Genomic DNA, 22,281 nt, shown 5'->3' on the forward strand with positions numbered 1-22,281 from the left:
ATCCTCAAGGTTACTAGTCAGATTCGTTTTCACTGCACCCACAAGGAGAACTCCACTGTGCACTATTTTGTAATGAAAAAGATTTTGTTGTTGTTTTAGAGCTGCACCCGTGGCATATGGAGGTTCCCAGGCTAGGGATCGAGTCAGAGCTATAGCTGCTGGCCTACGCTGTAGCCACAGCAACACCAGATCTGAGCAGTCTGTGCCCCATACCACAGCTCATGGCACCACTGGATCCTTAACCCACTGAACAAGGCCAGGGATTGAACCTTCATCCTCATGGATATTAGTCAGATTTGTTTCCACTGAGCCATGATGGGAACTCCTGAAGAAGATTATTTATTTATTTATTTATTTATTTCCCAAAGAAAATTGCTGTTTTTATTTATTTATTTATTTAATTTTCCCACTGTACAGCAAGGGGATCAAGTTATCCTTACATGTATACATTACAATTACATTTTTTTCCCCACCCTTTGTTCTGTTGCAACATGAGTATCTAGACAAAGTTCTCAATGGTATTCAGTAGGATCTCCTTGTAAATCTGTCCTAAGTTGTGTCTGATAAGCCCAAGCTCCCAATCCCTCCCACTCCCTCCCCCTCCTATCAGGCAGCCACAAGTCTTTTCTCCAAGTCCATGATTTTCTTTTCTGAGGGGATGTTCATTTGTGCTGGATATTAGATTCCAGTTATAAGTGATATCATATGGTATTTGTCTTTGTCTTTCTGGCTCATTTCACTCAGGATGAGTCTCTCTAGTTCCATCCATGTTGCTGCAAATGGCATTATGTCATTCTTTTTTATGGCTGAGTAGTATTCCATTGTGTATATATACCACATCTTCCGAATCCAATCATCTGTCGATGGACATTTGGGTTGTTTCCATGTCCTGGCTATTGTGAATAGTGCTGCAATGAACATGCGGGTGCATGTGTCTCTTTTAAGCAGAGTTTTGTCCGGATAGATGCCCAAGAGTGGGATTGCGGGGTCATATGGAAGTTCTATGTATAGATTTCTAAGGTACCTCCAAACTGTTCTCCATAGTGGCTGTACCAGCTTACATTCCCACCACCAGTGCAGGAGGGTTCCCTTTTCTCCACACCCCCTCCAGCACTTGTTATTTGTGGACTTATTAATGAGGGCCATTCTGACTGGTGTGAGGTGGTATCTCATGGTAGTTTTGATTTGCTTTTCTCTTATAATCAGCGATGTTGAGCATTTTTTCATGTGTTTGCTTTTTATTTATTTTTTAATGATTTTTATTTTTTCTATTATAATTGGTTTACAGTGTTCTGTCAGTTTTCTACTGTATAGCAAAGTGATGCAGTCATACATAGATACACATTCTTATTATCCTCCGTCATGTTCCATCACAAGTGACTAGATACAGTTCCCAGGGCTATACAGCAGGATCTCATTGCTTATCCACTCCAAAGGCAATAGTTTGCATCTATTAACCCCAGATTCCCAATCCATCCCACTCCCTCCCCCTCCCCCTTGGCAACCACAAGTCTGTTCTCCGAGTCCGTGAGTTTCTTTTCTGTGGAAAGATTCATTTGTGCCATATATTAGATTCCAGATATGTGATCTCATATGGTGTGTGTCTCTCTTTCTGTCTGACTTCACTCATTCTGAGAATCTCTAGTTCCATCCATGTTGCTGCAAATGGCATTATTTTGTTCCTTTTTATGGCTGAGTAGTAGTCCATTGTGTATAAATACCACATCTTCTTAATCCAGTCATCTGTTGATGCGCATTTGGGTTGTTTGCATGTCTTGGCTATTGTGAATAGTGCTGCAGTGAACATACGGGTGCACCTGTCTTCCTTTTTTTTTTTTTTTCTTTTTAGGGCCACACCCATGGCATAGGGAGGTTCCCAGGCTAGGGGTCGAATTAGAGCTACAGCGGCTGGCCTATGCAATAGCTACAGCAACGCCGGATCAGAGCTGCGACTGAGACCCACACCACAGCTCATGGCAACACTGGATCCTCGATCCACTGAGTGAGGCCAGGGATCAAACCTGCAACCTCGAGGTTCCTAGTCGGATTCATTTCCTCTGTGCCACAACGTGAACTGCTGCATCTGTCTTCTGAAAAAGATTTTTAAAATTGAGGTATAAGTTGATTTACAATATCATATTAGTTTCAGGTGAATAACGTGATTTTTTTTTTTTTTTCTTTTTTTGTCTATTTAGGGCCACACCCCTGGCACATGGAGGTTCCCAGGCTAGGGGTCTAATTGGAGCTGCAGCGGCCAGCCTCCACCACAGCCACAGCAATGACAGATCCGAGTTGCATATGCAACCTACACCATAGCTCACAGCAACGCCAGATCCTTGACCCACTGATCGAGTCCAGGAATCAGACTTGCAACCTCATGGTTCCTAGGGTTCGTTTCTGCTGCACCATGACGGGAACTCTGTGATTCATTATTTTTGTGGATTATACTTCATTTAAAGTTCTTTTAGAATATCAGCCATATTCCCTGTACTATACTGAAAAAAATTTTTTTTTTTTTGTCTGTACCTGTGGCATGCAGAAGTTCCTGGCCCAGGGTCTGAACTTATACCACAGCTGTCACCAGAGCCACAGCAGTGACAATGCTAGATCTTTAACCTGCTGAGCCACCAGGGACTTCCAAAAAAGGTTTTGTTTTTTTTTTTCCTCCTTTTTAGGGCTATACCCATAGCATATGGAAGTTTCCAGGCTTGGGGTTGAATCAGACCTGCAGCTGAAGGCCTACGCAGTCAATGCTGGATCTGTGCCCTATGCTGCAGCTTGTGGTAACACTGGATCTTAACCCACTGAGCAAGGCCGAGGATCAAATCCACATCTTCATAGAAACGATGTCAGGTTCTTAGCATGCTGAGCCACAATGGGAACTCCTGAAAAAGATTTTTTAAAAAGATTGGAGTTCCCATCGTGGCTCAGTGGTTAACGAATCCGACTAGGAACTATGAGGTTTCGGGTTCAATCCCTGGCCTCGCTCAGTGGGTTAAGGATCTGGGGTGGCTGTGAGCTGTGGTGTAGGTCACAGATGTGGCTCAGATCTGGCGTTGCTGTGGCTCAGGCGTAGGCCGGCATCTACATCTCCGATTCGACCCCTATCCTGGGAACCTCCATATGCCGTGGGTGTGGCCCTAGAAAATATGAAATAAATAAATAAATAAATAAGAAGATAAATAAAAGAAGGAGGAGGAGGTAGCTGAGATATGCACAGGCCTTGTGGCTGGAGGGAGTTGGGGAGATGAGGAGGCTGAAAGAAAGGTGGTGTGGCGAGATTTAGCAAGGGTCGAGGAGACCTTGGTTGTGACATGAGGCTGGGAAGCTGGGCAGGAGGCCACGTGAGGGAGCTCTGTAATAGTGGGGTACCCTTGCCTTGCGATGTTCGCACGGAGGGAGACATCTGATCCAGGTTGTAAAGATTGCTCGGCTGTGCTGTGTTTTGGCCGCCCGGGTGGATGCTGGCTGACCCACGTGGTGAGAGATGATGGTACCAGGGGTTGTGGTGGTGGCGATGGAGAGGGTTAGCTGGATTCAGTGTTGCGAGAACTCGGTGATGGTTTTGGGGAGTTTTGGGAAGGAGCCGGAGGCTCGTGGTTTGTGTGACTGGCTGGATGGGGAGCTCTCAGGTGAGGAGCCGTGGTTGAGGACCTGTGAGGACCAGCTCTGGGGATCCTGCTCTCACTGAGCTCTGCTGCGTGGCAGCCGGGATCCTGTTATTCTCAACTGTGCCAACTTCACAGACAGGGGCACAAACTCGGAGCTTGTGGGTGGCTTGTGGGTTTGCCGTGAAGCCACCTGCGACTGGCACCTCTTCCTGCTGTGTCCTACGCAGCCTCGTAACAGCCATGTGAAAAGCAGGAACGGCTCCTCTGAGGCTGCGAGTGAGAGTAGTGGACGGTGGAAGGGGTCCGGGCAGACCTGGGGCCACTGGCTTTTAGGGAGTGAGCTGAGAAGGAGGGCCAGTTGGAGAGGGAAGTAGGAGAGCCGGGAGAGGGCACGATGGGGAGGAAGGTCAGTCAGTAATTTCAGCACCTGCAGGTCCAGCAGCACTAACTCTGTTACCTGGGCGTTGCCTTCTGGACCTTTTTCTTGATGTTTTATACGGTTGAAATGGAACTATATATACGTTTTCACTTTAATGTCATAGGCATTTCTTCTTGTTACTAAAATCTTTTTTTATCCTTTGTAATGAATGGTTGTACCATATATTCTGTGGAGAATATCTTTGCAAGGAAAGGTCTTCAATTTTTTATTGTGGAAAATTAAAAAAAAGTAATAGTATGGTGTATACCTAATGTACTTAGGGCTGAAATTCAGTACTTGTTAACATATTGCCAAATATACTTTCTCTAGATGTATTAAATATAAATAAATAATTTGATAAACCTTTTGAAAGTAATTTGTAGGCATCACAACAGTTTAAAATTTATCCCTTATATAGCTCAATGTATATCTTCTAAAAATGACATTTCCGATATACCATTGTTAGACCTAAATTCCTACAAAAAAGGACTCCTAAAAATAAGGATATTCTCTTATATACATTTGATTATTTCAGCTGAGAAATTAAATGTAATTTTCTAGACTCTTTCTTTTTTAGTTGAACCCAAAGTCTTTTCTAGCTCACCTCTTGGGAGCCATGTACCAATCAGAGTTCATGTATTGTGTTTGGTGGTTGTGTCTCTTTAGTCTCTTAACCTAAACCAGCTCCCCTCAGCTGCCCTGTCCTATTATGGTGACTTTCTGAAGTGACAAGGGCAGTTGTCTTATGAAATGTTTTTGGATTTGTCTGATGGTGTCCTCGTTGCTTCTTCCGCATTGTCCTTTTATGCTCTGAATTTGCTGTAAACTCCGAGAGGTTTGAAGACCCGGATTTCTTCAGGCTGATGTTTTGGGCAGATCTAGGTAGGGGGATGCTCTGTGTGCTGAAGACACTCTGTTGTGTCTGGCTTTGGTTTCTGTGGAGGTCTAGGTCTTTCCACTCGAAGTATAGGTTTCCCTCTTTATGACTGGGGCCATGCAAATTCCCCCAGCAACTTTTTGCCAGGTGATTTTCAACATTTATACAAAATCACTTGTGTGAATCACTTTCATTGAGCGAGTTTGAAAACGGACCCTCCCCCTCAGCTTTCTGTCATTTCTTCCACACTTATCTTGGTACGTTCTTCCCATTTCAGCTGGGGAAGGACTACAATTCTTTCTACAAAAGGCAGGGTAATTACTGGATTCTTTCTGTTTAATTACCAATTTTCAAAGTAAGGATTTGGTAGATTAGTCATCCTCAGTGGAGGCAAACGGTTTTCTTCTGTGTGTGTGTGTGTGTGTGTGTGTGCGTGCGCGTGTGCGCGCACTGGGGGAGGGTGGGTATCACTATGGGTTTGTGACTGTTTTTATTCAGTTTTATAATTAGTTATAGTCATACTTTTTTTTTTTTTTTTGCTTTTCTAGGGCTGCACTCGCGGCATATGGAGGTTCCCAGGCTAGGGGTCGAATCGGAGCCATAGCCGCCGGCCTACACCAGAGCCACAGCAACGCAAGATCCGAGCCACGTCTGCAACCTACCCCACAGCTCATGGCAACACCGGATCCTTAACCCACTGAGCGAGGCCAGGGATCGAACCGCAACCTCATGGTTCCTAGTCAGATTTATTAACCACTGAACAACTACGGGAACTCTTATAGTCATCCTTTTTGATGCTCACATTGTCCCCATTTTCCCAGGAGAGTCCCTTTGAGCTGACTTTTTGGTCTTTGAGCAGGTGCTTGCTGTGTCCCAGTCTGTCTTTTAATCTTCAGGGTGGAGCCCAGAGGTGGGGTTGCAGGGCCGAGGGCAGGGCAGCTGGGATGCTACCCTTCCCTTCCTGTGCTCGGGACAGGCGGCGCCCACTGATTTCAGCCCCTCAGGCTGGCAGAGGGCTTTGCTTTCCTTTTGGGGGCAGTATTAAAATGAGGTGGTTAGTTTTTGTCTCCTACCTCTGGTTTTTGCATCTCCATTTGTTTTGTGTTCTTTGGGCAGGTCTTAAGATGGTCTGTCCCTTCACCACTGTCCATGAGCTCTTCTCTCACTTTTTTCTCCTCTCCATGGTTTCCTGCCTCGTTCTGAGAGCATCTTAGTTTTGTCCTGTGCACCATCAGTGACATTTTCTGCAGTGTACATTTCCCCTGTAGTCCCTTCCGTGTGGATTTTAATTCTGCTGTAGTGTGATTATTTTTGCTTCCTTTTCTATCAGGGCTTGTATCTTAGCTTGTTGTCTTTTTTTTTTTTTAAATCATAATAGCCTATTTTTATTAAATTGAATGTGATACAATTTTGATAAAAATTGGGAATTTCTGTTTTGTTTTGTTTTGTTTTGTTTTGTTTTTTTGTCTTTTCTAGGGCCGCACCTGCTGCATATGGAGGTTCTCAGGCTGGGGGTCTAATCAGAGATGTAGCCACGGGCCTATGCCAGAGCCACAGCAACGCAGGATCCGAGCTGCATCTGTGACACTACAGCTCACGGCAACGCCGGATCCTTAACCCACTGAGCGAGGCCAAGGATCAAACCCGAAGCCTCATGGTTCCTAGTTGGATTCAATAACCACTGAGCCACGACAGAAACTCCGGGAATTTCTTTTTTTTTTTTTTTTTTTAACTCAGTGAATTTTACTACATTTATAGTTGTACAGTGATCATCACAACCCAGTTTTATAGCCTCTCCATCCCAAACCCCCAGCACATTCCCCCATCCCCCAAACCTGTCTCCTTTCGAAACCGTCAGTTTTTCAAAGTCTGTGAGTCAGTATCTATTCTGCAAAGAAGTTCATTGTGTCCTTTTTTTAGATTCCACATGTCACTGATATGATGTAAGTGATATGATGCTGGTGTCTCACTGTCTGACTAACCTCACTTAGCATGATAATTTCTGGGTCCATCTATGTTGGTGCAAATGCCGTTCTTTCCTTTTAGTGGCTGAGTAATATTCCATTGCGTATATGTACCGTATCTTCTTCATCCACTCCCCTGTCGATGGGCATTTAGGTTGTTTCCATGTCTTGGCTATTGTATATAGTGCTGCAGTGAACATTGGAGTACATGTGTCTTTGTGAGTCATGGTTTTCTCTGGATAGATGCCCAGGAGTGGGATGGCTGGGTCAAATGGTAATTCTATTTTGAGTTTTCTGAGGAATCCCCATCCTGTTTTCCACAGCGGTTGCACCAATTTACATTCCCACCAACAGTGTAATAGGGTTCCTTTTTTCTCCACATCGTCTCCAGCACTTATTGTTTGTAGACTTTTTGATGATGGCCATTCTGGCTGGTGTAAGGTGGTACCCCATAGTAGTTTTGATTTGCATTTTTCTTTTCTTTTTTTTTTTTTTTTTGTCTTTTTTGTTGTTGTTGTTGTTGTTGTTGCTATTTCCTGGGCCACCTCCGCGGCATATGGAGATTCCCAGGCTAGGGGTTGAATCGGAGCTGTAGCCACCGGCCCACGCCAGAGCCACAGCAATGCGGGATCCGAGCCGTGTCTGCAACCTACACCACAGCTCACGGCAACGCCGGATCATCAACCCACTGAGCAAGGGCAGGGACCGAACCCGCAACCTCATGGTTCCTAGTCGGATTCGTTAACCACTGCGCCACGACGGGAACTCCTTTTTTTTTTTTTTTTTGTCTTTTTTGTTGTTGTTGTTGTTGTTGTTGTTGCTATTTCCTGGGCTGTGATTTGCATTTTTCTAATGATGAGTGATGTTGAACATCTTTTCATTTTTTTTTATGGCCATCTGTATGTCTTCTTTGGAGAATTATCTGTTTAGATCTTCTGTCCATTTTTTGATGGGATAGCTTGTTGTCTTTTTAATTTTATCCTGTTCTCATTGGTGCTTCCTGTTCTTTAAAATTTTTTGATTTTAATTTGTTAATAGGAAGCACATATTTTCTAAAATGGTCTTCTGTTTTCAGTAATAATTTATTTCAGATTTATGTATGTGCTTTATAGCATATCTTCAGTCTACCTCCACTTTTTTTCTATGGCTGCATCTGTGGCATATGGAAATTCCCGGGGTCAGGGATTGAATCTGAGCTGTGGCAACTCTGGATCCTTAACCCACTGTGCTGGGCCGGGGATTGAACCCACACTGCAGTGACCCGAGCCATCTGTGGTCAGGTCCTTAACCCACTGTGCCACAGTGGGAACTCCTCACCTCCTCTTTTTTGTTTTTGTTTTCATTTACTGATTCTTGAATGGTGTTTGCTGGTCTGTGGATTTGAACTGCCCTTATCTGTGTGCTTGGCTCTGGAAAAAAAATGTGAGTCCCACGTGAGACTAGCCTCAGGTCCAGTTCTCTCCCTACCACCTCTCTCTGAGCAGTAGGATGTTTTGGATCACCCGCCACCCACTTCTGGCTGGCCCTGCTCTTCTGCACCTGAAGGCGGGTGGTGAAGGGTGCCCGGCTTGTGGTGGCTTTCCGGAGCCTGGCTCCTCTAGCCCCACGACGGTGAGGCACACCTTGGGCTCCGGGATGAACAGTGCTTTGTCCTTGGAGCAAGATGGAAGAGGGTCAGGCTCTTTTTCTCTTTCTTTACCATTTTAAATGTATCATTCAGTGACATTAAGTCTGTTAACAGTGTTGCGCAGCCATCACGCCTTGAGTTTCAGAACTTCTTTATCCCCCACGTTGAAACCCCTTCCCCACTCCGTAGGCAGGCCCCATTCTCCTGTCCTCCCCAGGCCTGGCAACGCTAACCTGCTTCCCATCTCCATGGGTTTGCTTATTCTAGACATTCCAGATCAGGGGAATCTGTAATATGTGTCTGGCCTCTTTCCCTTCGCATAATGTTTGAAGTTTCACCCATGCTGTAGCATGTGTCAGTGCTTCATTCTGTTTTCCTGGTAGAATAATATTCCATTGCATGGAGGTGCTGCATTTTGTTCTATCTGTTCATTTGTTGATGTGCATTTAAATTGCTTCCACCCTTTGGCTATTGTGAATAGAGCTGCTATGAATTTTACTGTTTGAATGTCCGTTTTCAGATCCTTTGGACGCATAGCTCAGGAGCAGAATTGCTGGGTAATTCTGTGTTGATCTTGTTTAGGAATTTCTAAACTGGTTTCCACAGTGGCTGCACCATTTTACATTTCCATCAGCAGTGTTTGAGGGTTCTAGTTTCTTTACTCTTGTCAACAGTTGTCACTCTCTTTTTTTCTTTCTTCCCTCCCTCCCTCTCTTCCTTCCTGCCTGCCTTCCTCTCTCTCTCTTTCTCCCTTCCTCTGCACCCCCCCCCCCGCCCCGCCTTTCTCTCCTTCCCTCCCTTCCTTCCTTTCTTCCGTTATGGCCATTCGGGAGGGTGTGAAGTGATGTCTCATGGTGTTGACTCATTTCCTTAATGACTAATGATGTTGAGCATCTTTTCATGTGTGTGTTGGCCATTTGTACATCTTCTTTGGAGAAATGTCTATTCCAGTCCTTGGCCCATTTTAAAATGAGGTTCTTTTTGTTGGGTGGTGAAGTTCAGAAAATTTTTATGTCTCTTGTGCATTTTCTAGAATGAGCATTGTTATTTGGTACTAAAGAAAACAAAAACAAAAGCATAAAATGCTTCCCTTCAGTTGAAGCATCCTTATGGTAAGAGAGGCCGTCTTACCATGGATCCTGTGCACTAGTAGCCGAGCAGACGGGTTTGCCCTCAGGCTCTACTTCAGAGTGTCCCAGGACACAGCCGAACAGGTCAAACTGTTGAATCAAAGCAGGTTAAATTTAAGGAGCCAGATATACCACAGGGCATAATTTGTAAAAACAGGGTTTAAATTTCATAATATCCTAATAAATGTATATATTTGGTGGAACATGGTAGTTATGTTCCCATTTGTTTAAATTTTTTTTTTTTTTTTTTGGTCTTTTTAGGGACATACCCAGGGCATATGGCGGTTCCCAGGCTAGGGGTCTAATCAGAACTGTTGCTGCCGGCCTGAACCACAGCTCTCAGCAATGCTGTTTCCTCAACCCACTGAACGAGGCGAGGGATCGAACGTGCAACCTCATGGTTCCTAGTCGGATTCATTTCCACTGCGCCATGATGGGAACTTCCCATTTGTTTAAACTTTTAACTCCTGTGATGAAAATTAATCTAAATGTATATAAGCAGAGAGTTCAAGGTCTTGATATAAGTAAGATATAATTTAGCTTGATGTGGAGACTTTTTGAGGTACAATATATTGTCCCTTCTTAGATATGTTTGTAATTACGTCAGTGTCCTTGAGCATCTGAATAAATGAAGCAGAGGTAGGCTGTAGAGAAACAAAACATAAAATAAAAGCAGATCTAGTCACAATGTAGAGTTTGGAAAAGCAGGTTATTAAATAATTTGTATATTATATAACTTCACTTTTCTGTTATATTTACACACTGAAAACACACTGGAAGGCTGTTATCTCAGGATGCTAGTGGCAGGTGTTAGCAGTGGCTGGACTCTGAGTGTTCTCAAGTAAAGAAAACATAACCTCCAGTAAGCGCATCAGCCTAGAGTTGGGCTATTTAGCACTGGCCTTTTTCCCACCTAATGTCTGAAAACAGACAAGGGGACAGCGGGTTGAGCGTGTGCCCAGAAAGAGGAATTTGAGTAATGATGGTTGGGGTACTGCTTTATTTTGTGTAGCACTTTGTAGCGTCTGAGCTGTTTTCTCAGGCGTTTTCCACTCTCTATAAAACCTTTTGAGAGGGGACTGACCCACCCGGAAACTGGCTGAGGACGATGGCTGCACTCCATCCAAGTGGTAGCAGGCCTTGTGTTCAAGTCTTTGTTGTGTTTCACTCCTGTCTGAGTTTCCAGAGCACTCCGCCTGTACCGCTATAATGGAAATTTCCAAACGTACGCAAAAGGAGGGAGGAGAGTTGAATCACTATCCAAACAGCTGTTGGTGTTGTGTCTTTGTGTCTTCTGTTTCCACCCCTGAGCCCTGCTTTTTTTCTGAGCATTTAAAGCAGATTCTTAGGGTACCTTTTATTTTGTACAAGTACCCTTCTACCAGCATACAGATTCCTTAAAGGTCAAGGGTCCCGTCTCTTTCATCATCATATGACTAGCAGTGCTTGCACTAAGTGTGCAATCAATATTTGTTGAAACAAAGAGCGCATTTCATTCCACAGGTTCATGGGGAGATGGATTTTACTGTCTAGGCTCAGAGAGTCTGGGTGAGTCTTTGGTGCCTTACCTGAACCTCACAGTGTGTTTGGAGGCCAACTTTGTGTGTAGTGGAGATGGTTGTGCCTTGATACATGCATGTCTGTCCATGTGTTCACCCTGGAAGAGTGGGAGGATTAGTTGTGACTATGGTTTAGTCTTACAACTTGTTCTTTTTTGTGTGTACATCTATTGCAGGTTTTTGTGAGGTTTTGGTATAGCAGTCTCTGTATACACATGATTGTTATAAATTGCTGATGTCTTAATTTCAAATGCATTTTAAATATTCTGCATTTGTACTCTCATGATTTAGATATCATATTTTTGTGCGGGTGGTTTCCTTCTTTTACGGCATGTTTGCCATTATCAGTGAGCTTTACCATTTCTTAATTTTCTTGTTTCTAGTTGTGACCTTTTCTTTTCTGCCTAGGTAGGTTCCTTTGGCATTTGTTGTAAAGCTGGTTTGATGGTGATGAATTCTTTTACTTTTGCTTGTCTGTAAAGCTTTTGATTTCTCTGTCAAATCTGAACAAGAGCCTTGCTGGGTCACGTATTCTTGGTTGTAGGTTTTTCCCTTTCATTGCTGTACATATATCACACCACTCGCTTTTGGCTTACAGTTTCTGCTGCAAAGTCAGCTGATAGCCTTATGGGGATTGCCTAATGTTACTTGTTGGCTTTTCTCTTGTTGCTTTTAATATTTTCTTTGTCTTTTTGAATTTGGTTAATTTGATTACTGTGTGTCTCAGCATGTGCCTCCTTGGGTTTATCATGTATGCGACTCTCTCTGCTTCCTGGACTTGGGTGACTCTTTCCTTTCCCATGTTAGGGAGGTTCTCAGCTGTTATCTCTTCAGTTTTCTTCTCAGGCCCTTTCTCTCTCCTCTTTCTGGGATTCCTATAATTCAAATGTTGGTGCATTTGATGTTGTCCCAGAGATCTCTTAAACTGCCCTCATTTCTTTTCATTCTTTATTCTTTTCCACAGAAGTGATTTCTACTACTCTGTCTTCCAGCTCACTCTTTCGTTCTTCTGCCTCATTTGTTCTGCTATTGATTCCTTCTAGTATATTTTTCATTTTAGTTATTGTAGTCTTTAATTCAGTCTGGTTGTTCTTTAAGAACTTGTAATTTCTTGTTCTGCATACATTCTTTTCCCAAGTTCTTGGATCCTTTTCTTTCCCTTTTTTAAAAAACAAAAACAAACTATGTTTAAACAGCCTTAATGGTTTGCAACGGGAGGTGGAAGAGGAGAGGATATTACAGCTCTGGCTCCTGGGGTGGCTCCAGAGACTCAGTCGCAGCCCTCAAAAAGTTGAATCATCTTTATGGTTATTACTCTGAACTCTTTCTTGGGTAGATTGCCGATCTCCACCTCACTTAATTGATCTTCTGGGGTTTTAGTCTTACTTGTAACGACAAAAACATAAAAGGGAAGAAAATTTTCCCTCAAGCACACTTTTCTTCCCCACAGGATGCTGAGAGTGGAGAGAGTTGAAATCAGACAGACATAGGTTTGCACCGCATCTCTGTCACTTCTCTATAGGTACAGGACCTCTCTGGACCTCAGTTTCTTCATAAGTGAAATGAGGTAATAATTCATAGGTGGTGAAGAGTGAAGGAAATAGTGATGAGAACTAAGTTCCAGGTAGAGTGGGCACTGCACAAATACTGATTTCATCTCTTCTCCTTGCCTGTTTCTGTGAAACGAGAATGTTGACAGTACCTCCCTTAGGAGGTTGTTGTGCAGATGAAGTGGGGCCATCCATGGAAAGCTTTTTTTTTTTGTCTTTTGTCTTTTTGCCGTTTCTTGGGCCGCTCCTGCGGTATATGGAGGTTCCCAGGCTAGGGGTCGAATCGGAGCTGTAGCTACCAGCCTACGCCAGAGCCACAGCAACGCAGGATCCGAGCCGTGTCTGCAACCTACACCACGGCTCACGGCAATGCCGGATCGTTAACCCACTGAGCAAGGCCAGGGATCAAACCCTCAACCTCATGGTTCCTAGTCGGATTCGTTAACCACTGCGCCACAACGGGAACTCCAATGGGAAGCTCTTGAAGGTGGCCAGTGTTAGCTCCCCTGGGTGCTGCCACCCTGCAGAGGCTGCTTTCTGTGTGAGTCCTTTAAAAAATTATATACCTTCTGAGAGGTCTGGCTTCCTCCTCTCTGTAATCTGCTCTTTCTATCCCTCCCCCCACAGCTTACCATTTTTATTATTTTATTATTTTGGTTTATTCTTCTGTGGTTTCTGTTTCAAAATTTAAAAATAATGTGTGCACATATTTGCTTTTAAGTTTTATCTGTCCATAGTTTTATCTGTAAACAAATATCCTTTTTACACAAAAGATAGCATGTTCTGCACCTTTCTTTTTTCACTTAATATGATCTGGAGAGCCTTCATAGCTGTATAAAGGTCTTCCTCACTCCTTTCATATTCTCCTTTGTGAAATACCATAGTTTATTTGGCCACTTGGATTATTTTCAGTCTTCTACTGTAATAATTTGCAGCAAATACCCTTGTACAAACCTCATTCTCTGTTTTGCCACAGTATCTGTGGGGTTTGTTCCTTGGAGTGGGCCTGCTGGATGAAAGGGTGGGTGCAGTATGATTTGTCAGGTTTCGCCAGATATTACCTATCTTCAGGGCTCACCTCACCTTGGGGTCAGACCAGCCTGTTTCCTCACAGTCTTGTCCACACAACGTGCTGCTGTTTTTCTTTGTCAATCTGATGGTGAGAAAAGTATTTTTATGTAGTTTTAATTTTTCTCTTATTAGGAGCTAGATTGAGCATCTTTTTATGCACTCTAAGGGCCTTATTTATTTATTTATTTTTGCTTTTTTAGGGCTGCACCCATGGCATATGGAGGTTCCCAGGCTAGGGGTTGAATCAGAGCTACAGCTGCTGGCCTACGCCTCAGCCACAGCAGTACAGGATCTGAGCCACATCTGTGACCTACACCACAGCTCATGGCAACTCTGGACCCTTAACCCATTGAGTGATGCCAGGGATCAAACCTGCATCCTCATGGTTACTAGTCAGATTTGTTTCCCCTGGGCCACAACAGGAACTCTTATAAGGGTCATTTTAATTTATTTTTTGTGAAATGTGCCATATTAATTTTTTTGTGAAATGGCTCTTCATATTTTACACCCATTTTTCTATCAGCGTGTTAGTTCATTCCTGATTTTTTGAACCTTTTTATAGATTAGGGATATTAGCCCTTTCTGCTATTTTCCAGAAAGTTTCTGCAGAATTCATAGTGCTGGGCCCTGGGTGACTAGGATTAATATCAGTGAGGCAGCCATGGCTCTTGAGACTCCCTTGATCTGGTGAGGGTGACAGCCTTGTGATGGAGTGTCGTAGACTTGCCAGCAGATATTTTGGCCTGGCTGTCTAGGTTCTAGGTTTGAATTTCAGGTCTTCCATTTACTACCCATGTGGTCTTAAGTGAGCTGATTCTTAATTCTTGCTACCCTCAGTTTCCTAGTCTATAAAATGGGAAGATGACTACATGGCTCCAAAGTCATTGCGAGAATTAAAAGGTGCAGCTGGCGTATATGCATGTAGTAGATATGTGGGCTCTCAGAAAGTGTTTAAAATAACCTGTTGGTCTCTGGATATGTTGTGCATGCCTGTGTTTTGTGAACAGATTGTTTTCCGGTTGTTTCTTGTTTATCGATTATGGTGTTGTTCCCAAACTATAAACCATAGAAGGTTTGAGGTAAGAGTAGAGAGGTCTGACATTTTCTTTTGTGGTCTCTTGTTAGCTGTTTAACCTTGGATGGAGTCCTCAGTCCCTCAGTGACCAGTTTTCTTATTTGTCAGTCTGAATATTGGTGATTGCCTCATAGAGCAGAAGTGTTCTATTAGGAGAGCGTTAGATACAAAATTGCTGATGAGAGTTTCAGGTGATGTGCAGATTTAAAGTAACACATTTCACTAGCTTCTTTCCTGGAAACATTTTAATAGCTCTTTTGCGTATTAACTTTTTATGTTAATATCCCCACTTTTTTTTACTTTGACTTTGGATGGTTTATGCATTTTTTGTTGAAGGACTGAGAAGGTCGAAGGACAGGTAGGTAACCGACGTGAACATTTGGCTAAATTTTCACTCCTTTTATTTTATCCTCCTCCCCCTTTGTTTCCTGGCCTTCCTGCAGCCCCTCTTTCCATCCCTCAGGCAAGCTGGTGGTCGGGGAAACTGCAGAAGTTCTCACACTGACATAACATGAGACACTGATAGCATCAGCAAAGCTCTGCCTGAAGTTTTACTTCCACCTTTTTTTATTAAAAAAAAAAAAAATTTGTTTTGGCTGCGTCCACAGCATATGGAAGTTCCCAAGCCAGGGATCGAATCCATGCCACAGCAATGACCTGAGTCGCTGCAGTGACAATGCTGGATCCTTAACCTGCTGCAAGACAAGAGAATTCCACTTTCGTCCTTTTTTAAAATTTAATTTTTGGTTGTGCTCACAGCATGTGGAAGTTCCTGGGCCAGGGACTGAAACACCACCACAGCAGTGACAGTGCTGGATCCTTGACTCACTGAGCCACCAGGGAACTCCTTCCATCCTGTGGTCAACTTTGTTTTCCCATACCGTATAACATGCACAGGATAAATGCAGTAAGCTGCGGCACTTATGGTAGCACACACGTGAGACCCATCCACTGGGCTGAGCGCCAGGATGCTCCCTGCTGGGCTCCTTACCATCCAGCCTCCTGGTTCAGCATCTTTTTTTTTTTTTGTCTTTTTGCCATTTCTTGGGCTGCTTCTGCAGCAAATGGAGGTTCCCAGGCTAGGGGTCGAATTGGAGCTGTAGCCACCAGCCTACGCCAGAGCCACAGCAACGCAGGATCCGAGCCATGTCTGCGACCTACACCACAGCTCACGGCAATGCCGGATCCCTAACCCACTGAGCAAGGGCAGGGACCGAACCCTCAACCTCATGGTTCCTAGTCGGATTCGTTAACCACTGAGCCACGACGGGAACTCCTTGTTCAGCATCTTTTAGTCACCATTTGACTTAGGGCGTTCATGCCTTCTGCTAGTTTTCCTTTTGGTACTTTCTTTTTCTTTGTTATCATTTTGCAGGACTTCTTAGAATATTCTGGATGTTTCCTCTGGCTATGGGCAGTATTTCACATATCTTCTCCCAGATGTGGCTCTTCTCGCTGTTTTTTTGTAAGACGTCTGATTACAGAGTCCTCGGTTGGAATAAAGTTGGCTTTAGCAATCTTATAGCTTATGTTTAGCATTTTTAAAATCTCATTTAAAGAGCACTTTTTCGAATCCGCAGTCCACCTGGAACCGACTTCTCGGGCGTCTGCGAGGCGTGAGACCGAGGGCATCTTCCCCCGCAGATGTCCCAGCCCACTCATTGAGTAGTGCCTCTCTCTCCTGGCCTGCTGTCACACGTCACGCTTTCAAACCTGTGTGTGTCTGTTCTGGGCTTTGGTCCCCAGGTTCTAGTGCTGGTACTTTGCACTAGGGCCAGCTCAGGACGTGTGCAGATATTCCACCAGGGCAGTAACCTTGGGAGCACTGTGGGTGGTATTGGGTAGGAGGCATATTAAACGTTCCAGCAGTGGGAGTGTATTGAATGATACACACATCTCTATAGTGAAATACTCCACAGCGGACAAAAAGTTACCAAGAGGGAAATCTGTTGACAATACATCAGCGCAGAAGGAATAGGGAGTTCAAGTACGGTATGTACAGTATGATTCCATGTTTATAAAAGTTAAGAAACACGCAAGTTAAAAAAGCATCCCACCATCTTTGCTTCCTCCCCCCCGGGTCACATTCACTGCACTCTGACCTGGCTTCGCCCTGGGTCAGGTCACGAGTCTGCCTGGCTGGTCCTGGGTGACTCCTCGCAGACCCCTCCTCGGGCTCCCCTAACCCCCATTTGTGACCCCACCCCTGCACCTGACCTCAGCTGTCAGCCCGGAGGCCTTCTCGGTGCTTTCTCGTCTGCTCCCCTGGTTTTGCACCGCTTCCTTTTAGACGCCCACCTCCTCTCTGCACCCGATGTTGGGCTCCTGGGGACCCCAGTTCCTTGGGCCTCTTCTCATTCCACCCCTTTCCTGTAAGAAACTTGATTGGGGCATCTCCACTGTAAAGCTTCTCTTCCACCCCAACTGCATTATCTGCTGCCGGCCCTCCACGCAGCACCCCCTGGCGTCCCTGGGGCCCTCAGAGTCAGCATGTCTGAAACCAAGCCTGCATCTCCCCCAGGAGCCCCTTCGGGGGTCCCCGCCCTCGCCCTGTCCACGGTGGGTCTTCTTCCAAACATACTCATGCCCATCCCATGAGCATGCTTCCTTCCTCCGCCCAGATGCTTCATGTGGCTGGCTGCCCTCTTAGGAGAGTTTCTGGAGTGTTCTGCCTGCCTCTAGGTTTCACCCCTCCCCCTTTCCTCCGCATTGTGGCTCAAATCATCTTTCTAAAATGTACATCCTGAGATACTTCCCTGGTTTGGGGCCCCTGGGACCCACAGGCCTGGCTGTCGGATCTGGGCCCTTCACCCACCTTCTCGGCCCTCTTGGCCTCTGCCTGCGGTGCCTCGGGGGCTGTGGACCCTCTGCCCGGCCTGCTCAGACTCCTGCTCATTTCCGAGATCTGCTCTGGGAGGCCTTCCCTTGTAGGGGGGTTGCTCCATCCCTGCACCCTGTGTCCTCTGTCCTCTGGGCTGAGCCGTCCCCGGAGCCCTCACAGCCCCAGCTGCTGCACGTCTGGGAGGGCGTGAAGAGGGGTTGACAGAAGAGGCTCCTGCTCCCCACCCTGGAGGCACACAGCCCAACAAGGACTGAGGACCCCTGGTGGGTGGGCGGCTGTGACCAGGGCTCGCGGGCCCACCTGACCTTCTCTGCCCAGCGGTTTGAGGTCCTTCGAAGGGCCTTTCCAGAGCCGCCTTGCTCGGTTCTTTGCTCCTGAGCAGGATGACTAGAGACTCGAGCTTCCCCGCGGCAGGGGCCTGGGCGGTCTTGCCTGTGGGTTGGGTGCGTCTCTGTCGGTCATTGGTGGCTGTGGCGCAGGCCCAATACCCTGCCGGGTTCCGTCCCTGGAGCCCAGCTCGGGGTTGGCGTCCTCTCTGGAGGCGGGCGGAGTGCTCCCCTTCCAGTTGCTGCTCTGGTTCTCAGGGCCTGTGTGGGCTGTCCGTCTGTCCCTGAGGTCATGAAGGGGCCCTGGATGGCTTGAAGGAAGACCTGGTGCTTTCGTTTGTGCAAAGAACTTGACCAAGCGGTCCTGAGAGCCTGGCCGACCGGCCTGCGCGAGGCGCGCTTGGCGCCGGCTTTGGACTTCTCATTCTCTGCTCTGCCGGGCGTGAGGAGGAGGCCTGCCAGCTGAGCAGTGTTTCCTGTGGGTGCCGCTTACAGGCTGCCAAATGCAAAGCACAGCAGATTAGTCAGGGCTGTTCTTTTCTTGACCACTTTTAGTTCATTGCTTTTGACGGAGTGTTAAAAATATTCTGCAGCATATCTATAGTCTACACGAGCAGCGAATAGGAGAAGAAATGCCGTTTCTGAGAAAGCTTCAAAGAAATACTGGTCTTTATCTTTTCCCCAGCCCTTTCCGCTGAAACCCACCAGAGTCTTTTTCTGAGCACTCTTGTTCTATAAATAGAACAACAGCTCTCCTTGGGTAGCCCAAGATCGCAGCTCTCATCCGCTTTCTGAAAGATTGTGTGTGTGTGCGTGTGTGTGTGTGTGTGTGTGTTTTGGAGTAGATTTTTGTTTTAATTTTGCTTTTCTTTTATGTGTGACATGTGTAGTGGGAGATGCAAGAAAAAATACTCTAGCATTTATCCTTTAAAGATAACTTCTTTTAACTTTCTGGCTCTGGGCTTGTTGGTTTTGTTGTCTTTTTTTCTTTTTCTTTTCTGTAATTTGCGTTTGGCAAAGAGATGGAAGCGATTTCTCCCCCTGCAGAGGTAAGGAAGACATTTGGGGGTGAGGAGAGGTGCCTTGGTCTGAGAGCGGCTCCGGTGGGGTCCAGACGAAGGGCTCTCCCGGAGGGCGGGCGGGCAGGCGTCCTGGGCTGCGCTGCTGTGTGCAGACAGGGCTGTCCTGGCTTGAAGAGCACGGTGGAATGGCATTACCACGTGCAGTGCGCCAGAAGGAACCCTAGGAAGCCATCCGCCGCCCTTCCGTGTCATGGTGGGTTTCTGTCCAGAGCTGCGGGGACCGGAGCTTGGGCTTGCCCTCCGCCTTGGACCGCCCGGCTCTGGTCTGGCCCGGCTGGCTCCTTGATCTGCGTGCCATGCCATGTTCCTGGCATCTCCTCATTTGCCGGGGAGGAGGCGGGGTGACTGGTCACCTCAGAAGTACAGGTGAAGGTACACGTGGCTGAATGAGTAGGGCAGGGCCTCGGTAGTCTCCCTCCAGAATCCACTCCAGGGGTCTCAAAGGGTTGCTCTTGGCACTGCTGGGCCAGCTCCCACGGCACAGATTCCATCCCCCCTGGCACGGGGTCGCAGGCCGGCATGTGCAGCCCACCCTGCCCAGGAAGCTCCAGGAGGACGTCCTGAGGCGGGGACAAGGGGAGGAGCTGCACTGCCTGTGCCGCAGGACCCCCAGAGCCGGGCTGCGGCAGTGGGGAGGCCTGCGGCATTCTTCTGCAGGGACAACAGAGCGTCCTGGCCGCTGACCCCTCCCTGTTAGGAGTGGGCCAGTGGGGGGACCGGACAGCACAGTGATGGGCTCTTGCCTTCTGACGCGTCTGGGTGATGTAGGGTTTCTGCGTCTGGTTTCATCTTATGTCGTCTTAAATGGCCACAGATGCCCAAGTGCTTTGTACAGCTGCTTAAAAAGTCACCTCAAGTGCAAAGCTCTATGCAAGGAGGTAACTAAACAACAGCTTCTCTGAGCCAGTCGTCCTGCCTTTGAACAGAACCTCCACTGCTCCGTGAGGCTCCGTGTAGAGTGGACATTGTTCGGTGTGGGCAGATGCTGGGGGCCGGGCTCTTGTTTCAGTGCATGTTGCTCTTAGCTTTGGTGGTGATAGTGCTTCAGTGTGTCTGGTGATCAGATAGGTCCTTGAGGATTTGACTCGTACGTTGTGTGCAGGGCTGCCTCGTGCCTTTCGGTCAGTGCCCAGGACACAGCGGGATGGGCAGCAAGTCCAGGGGAAGCTTGGCTTTAATTGAGCCATGCTGAGTGGACTCCCGTTCACCTCGTGATTCTTTTGAACTTTGCTTGGTGGTGGGTTGGTTGGATTGGTGGGGGGAGCTTGGCAGTGGCACTTCTGTCACTGTGTAGTTAGGTGCACGTGCCTGGCCTGCCAGCAGGAATGAAGGCCGAGGGGGGCAGGCCTGGAGCTGCGCTGAACCCCACAGCAACCTATGTCGACAGTTTTGGCAACAGGATCCTGAGAAATGGCAGGAGGCCAGAGAACATGGAGATGGGGCCAAGAATAGCTGAAAAATAGCAAACGCTGAGGCTGGAGTGCGCTGGCCCGGGGCTGCTCACGGTGGTCCTGTGAGCCGTTGCGCCCCCTTCTGCTGACCACCTCCCCCAGCATCTGCAGGGCACACCTTGGGCCCCTGACACCCCCCACTGCTCAGGGATGCCATCACCCCCAGAGAATTGTGTCACTCTCCCCTGGCTGCCCACGTAGTCTGTCCACAGGTCAGGGTTTGGGGAGAGTGTGAGAAATAGTTCTGTTAGGCCGTCGGCCCGCTAGAGACGCACGTGCACTGGGCACAGCTCCGTGAAGACACATGCTCATGAGTCTGTCTCTGTGCTTTCAGACCATCATCAAAGAGGGGGTGTTGACCAAACAGAACAATTCATTCCAGCGGTCAAAAAGGAGATACTTTAAGCTTCGAGGGCGAACACTGTACTACGCAAAAACTGCCAAGGTGAGATGCCGTGGAGAAACTTCGCAGAGACAACCCTCCAAGGAGCTGCAGGGAGAGGCTGGGCACCTGGCCCTCATCTTGGGAAACAGCCTTCAATTCTAGATCGGTTATTTCGAGCGTATTTTGTAATGCTCTAGGCTGCTGGGTCTGGGTTTTATTTCTTATAAACATGGATTTTTATTCATTTTCTCTTTCTTTAATGGGGAAAGGAGAAGAGGCCATGGAAATAACCACATTACAGTTAGGTGTCTTTCTTTTGGAAAGGTTGGAGGTCAGTGGCTTCAAAACCTCTTATTACGGCCTAAATGTCTTTTTTTTTTTAAAAAAAAAAAAAAAAAAACCCTTCATTGAGGAGTTCCCATTGTAGCTCAGTGGTTGACAAACCTGACTAGCATCCATGAGGATGTGGGTTGGATCCCTGGCCTTGCTCAGTGGGTTAAGGATCCAGCGTCGCCATGAGCTGTGGTGTAGGTCGAGCAGATGCAACTCAGGTCTGGTGTGGCTGTGGCTGTGGCATAGGCCAGCAGCTACAGTTCCAGTTGGATCCCTAGCCTGGGAACCTCCGTATGCTGTGGGTACAGCCCTAAAAGACAAAAAAAAAAAAAAAAAAAACCCAAACAAAAAAAAAACCAAACAAACCCCCACTTCATTGAGATATAATTGGCTTAAATAAAACTATCCAGATGCTTAATGTGCACAACCTGATGAGTTTGGAGAAAAGTGTATACCTATGAAGCTAACTAAGTGTGCTTTTGAAGCATATTGGGCATCTGGTGTGTCAGCAGAAAGGATTTCTGGCCTTTCTAGCCATGGTCCTTCTTCCTGTGTGCCATCGCACATGTAAGATTTAAAACAAGAGTCACCACTCAGATGCCAGGGGCAGAGGAGAGCCGGCGAGAGTCCTTGGATCACTGCCCAGTTTGGGCGACTGTGGTGTCACACAGCCTAGTTTTTGGCATTGTGAATACCAGTCTTTCTGTATCAGTGCTGTAGTCAGTACTGATGTTTTTAGTATTAAAAAATCTGGAATCTGAATAATTTACATTTTGAGGTGTATCCCTAGTGAGTTATTGCACAAACATTTGAAATTGAACAGAGCAACTTGTTTAGAAAGGGTTCTGACCACATCCTTCATTAAAAAAAAAAAAAAAAAAAAAAAAAAAAAACCTTATAGTTATTTTAGTTCGAGAGACGAAGGGGTTCCTTTAAAGGCTAAGGCTTTTTTCTGAGTTATTAGTGTTTCGTCCAGGGGT

The 22,281-nt window shown here is 46.4% G+C and overlaps 1 protein-coding gene across 6 annotated transcripts in view; it reads left to right on the top strand.

Annotated features, from left to right (window-relative positions):
- Window positions 1–22,281, top strand: part of DGKD (diacylglycerol kinase delta) — a 118,224-nt gene that overhangs the window by 16,219 nt on the left and 79,724 nt on the right. For 5 of the 6 annotated variants that reach the window (XR_014830257.1, XR_014830258.1, XM_021075023.2 and 2 more), the window contains exon 2: window positions 20,918–21,028. Coding sequence is in view for 4 of the 6 variants with exons in the window: in XM_021075023.2 (XP_020930682.1) it covers window positions 20,918–21,028 (111 nt within the window). In the remaining 2 variants the exon portion in view is untranslated. Of the gene's footprint in view, window positions 1–18,912; window positions 19,100–20,917; window positions 21,029–22,281 lie in introns of those variants that run through there. The other variant, XM_021075026.2, reaches the window with a different exon arrangement.

This window comes from Sus scrofa, chromosome 15 (assembly GCF_054392235.1).
Source record: "Sus scrofa isolate SSC_HxYL_T2T_F1_AM1 chromosome 15, Sscrofa_HxYL_maternal_Yorkshire_Landrace_v2.0, whole genome shotgun sequence".
Lineage (NCBI taxonomy): Eukaryota > Metazoa > Chordata > Mammalia > Artiodactyla > Suidae > Sus > Sus scrofa.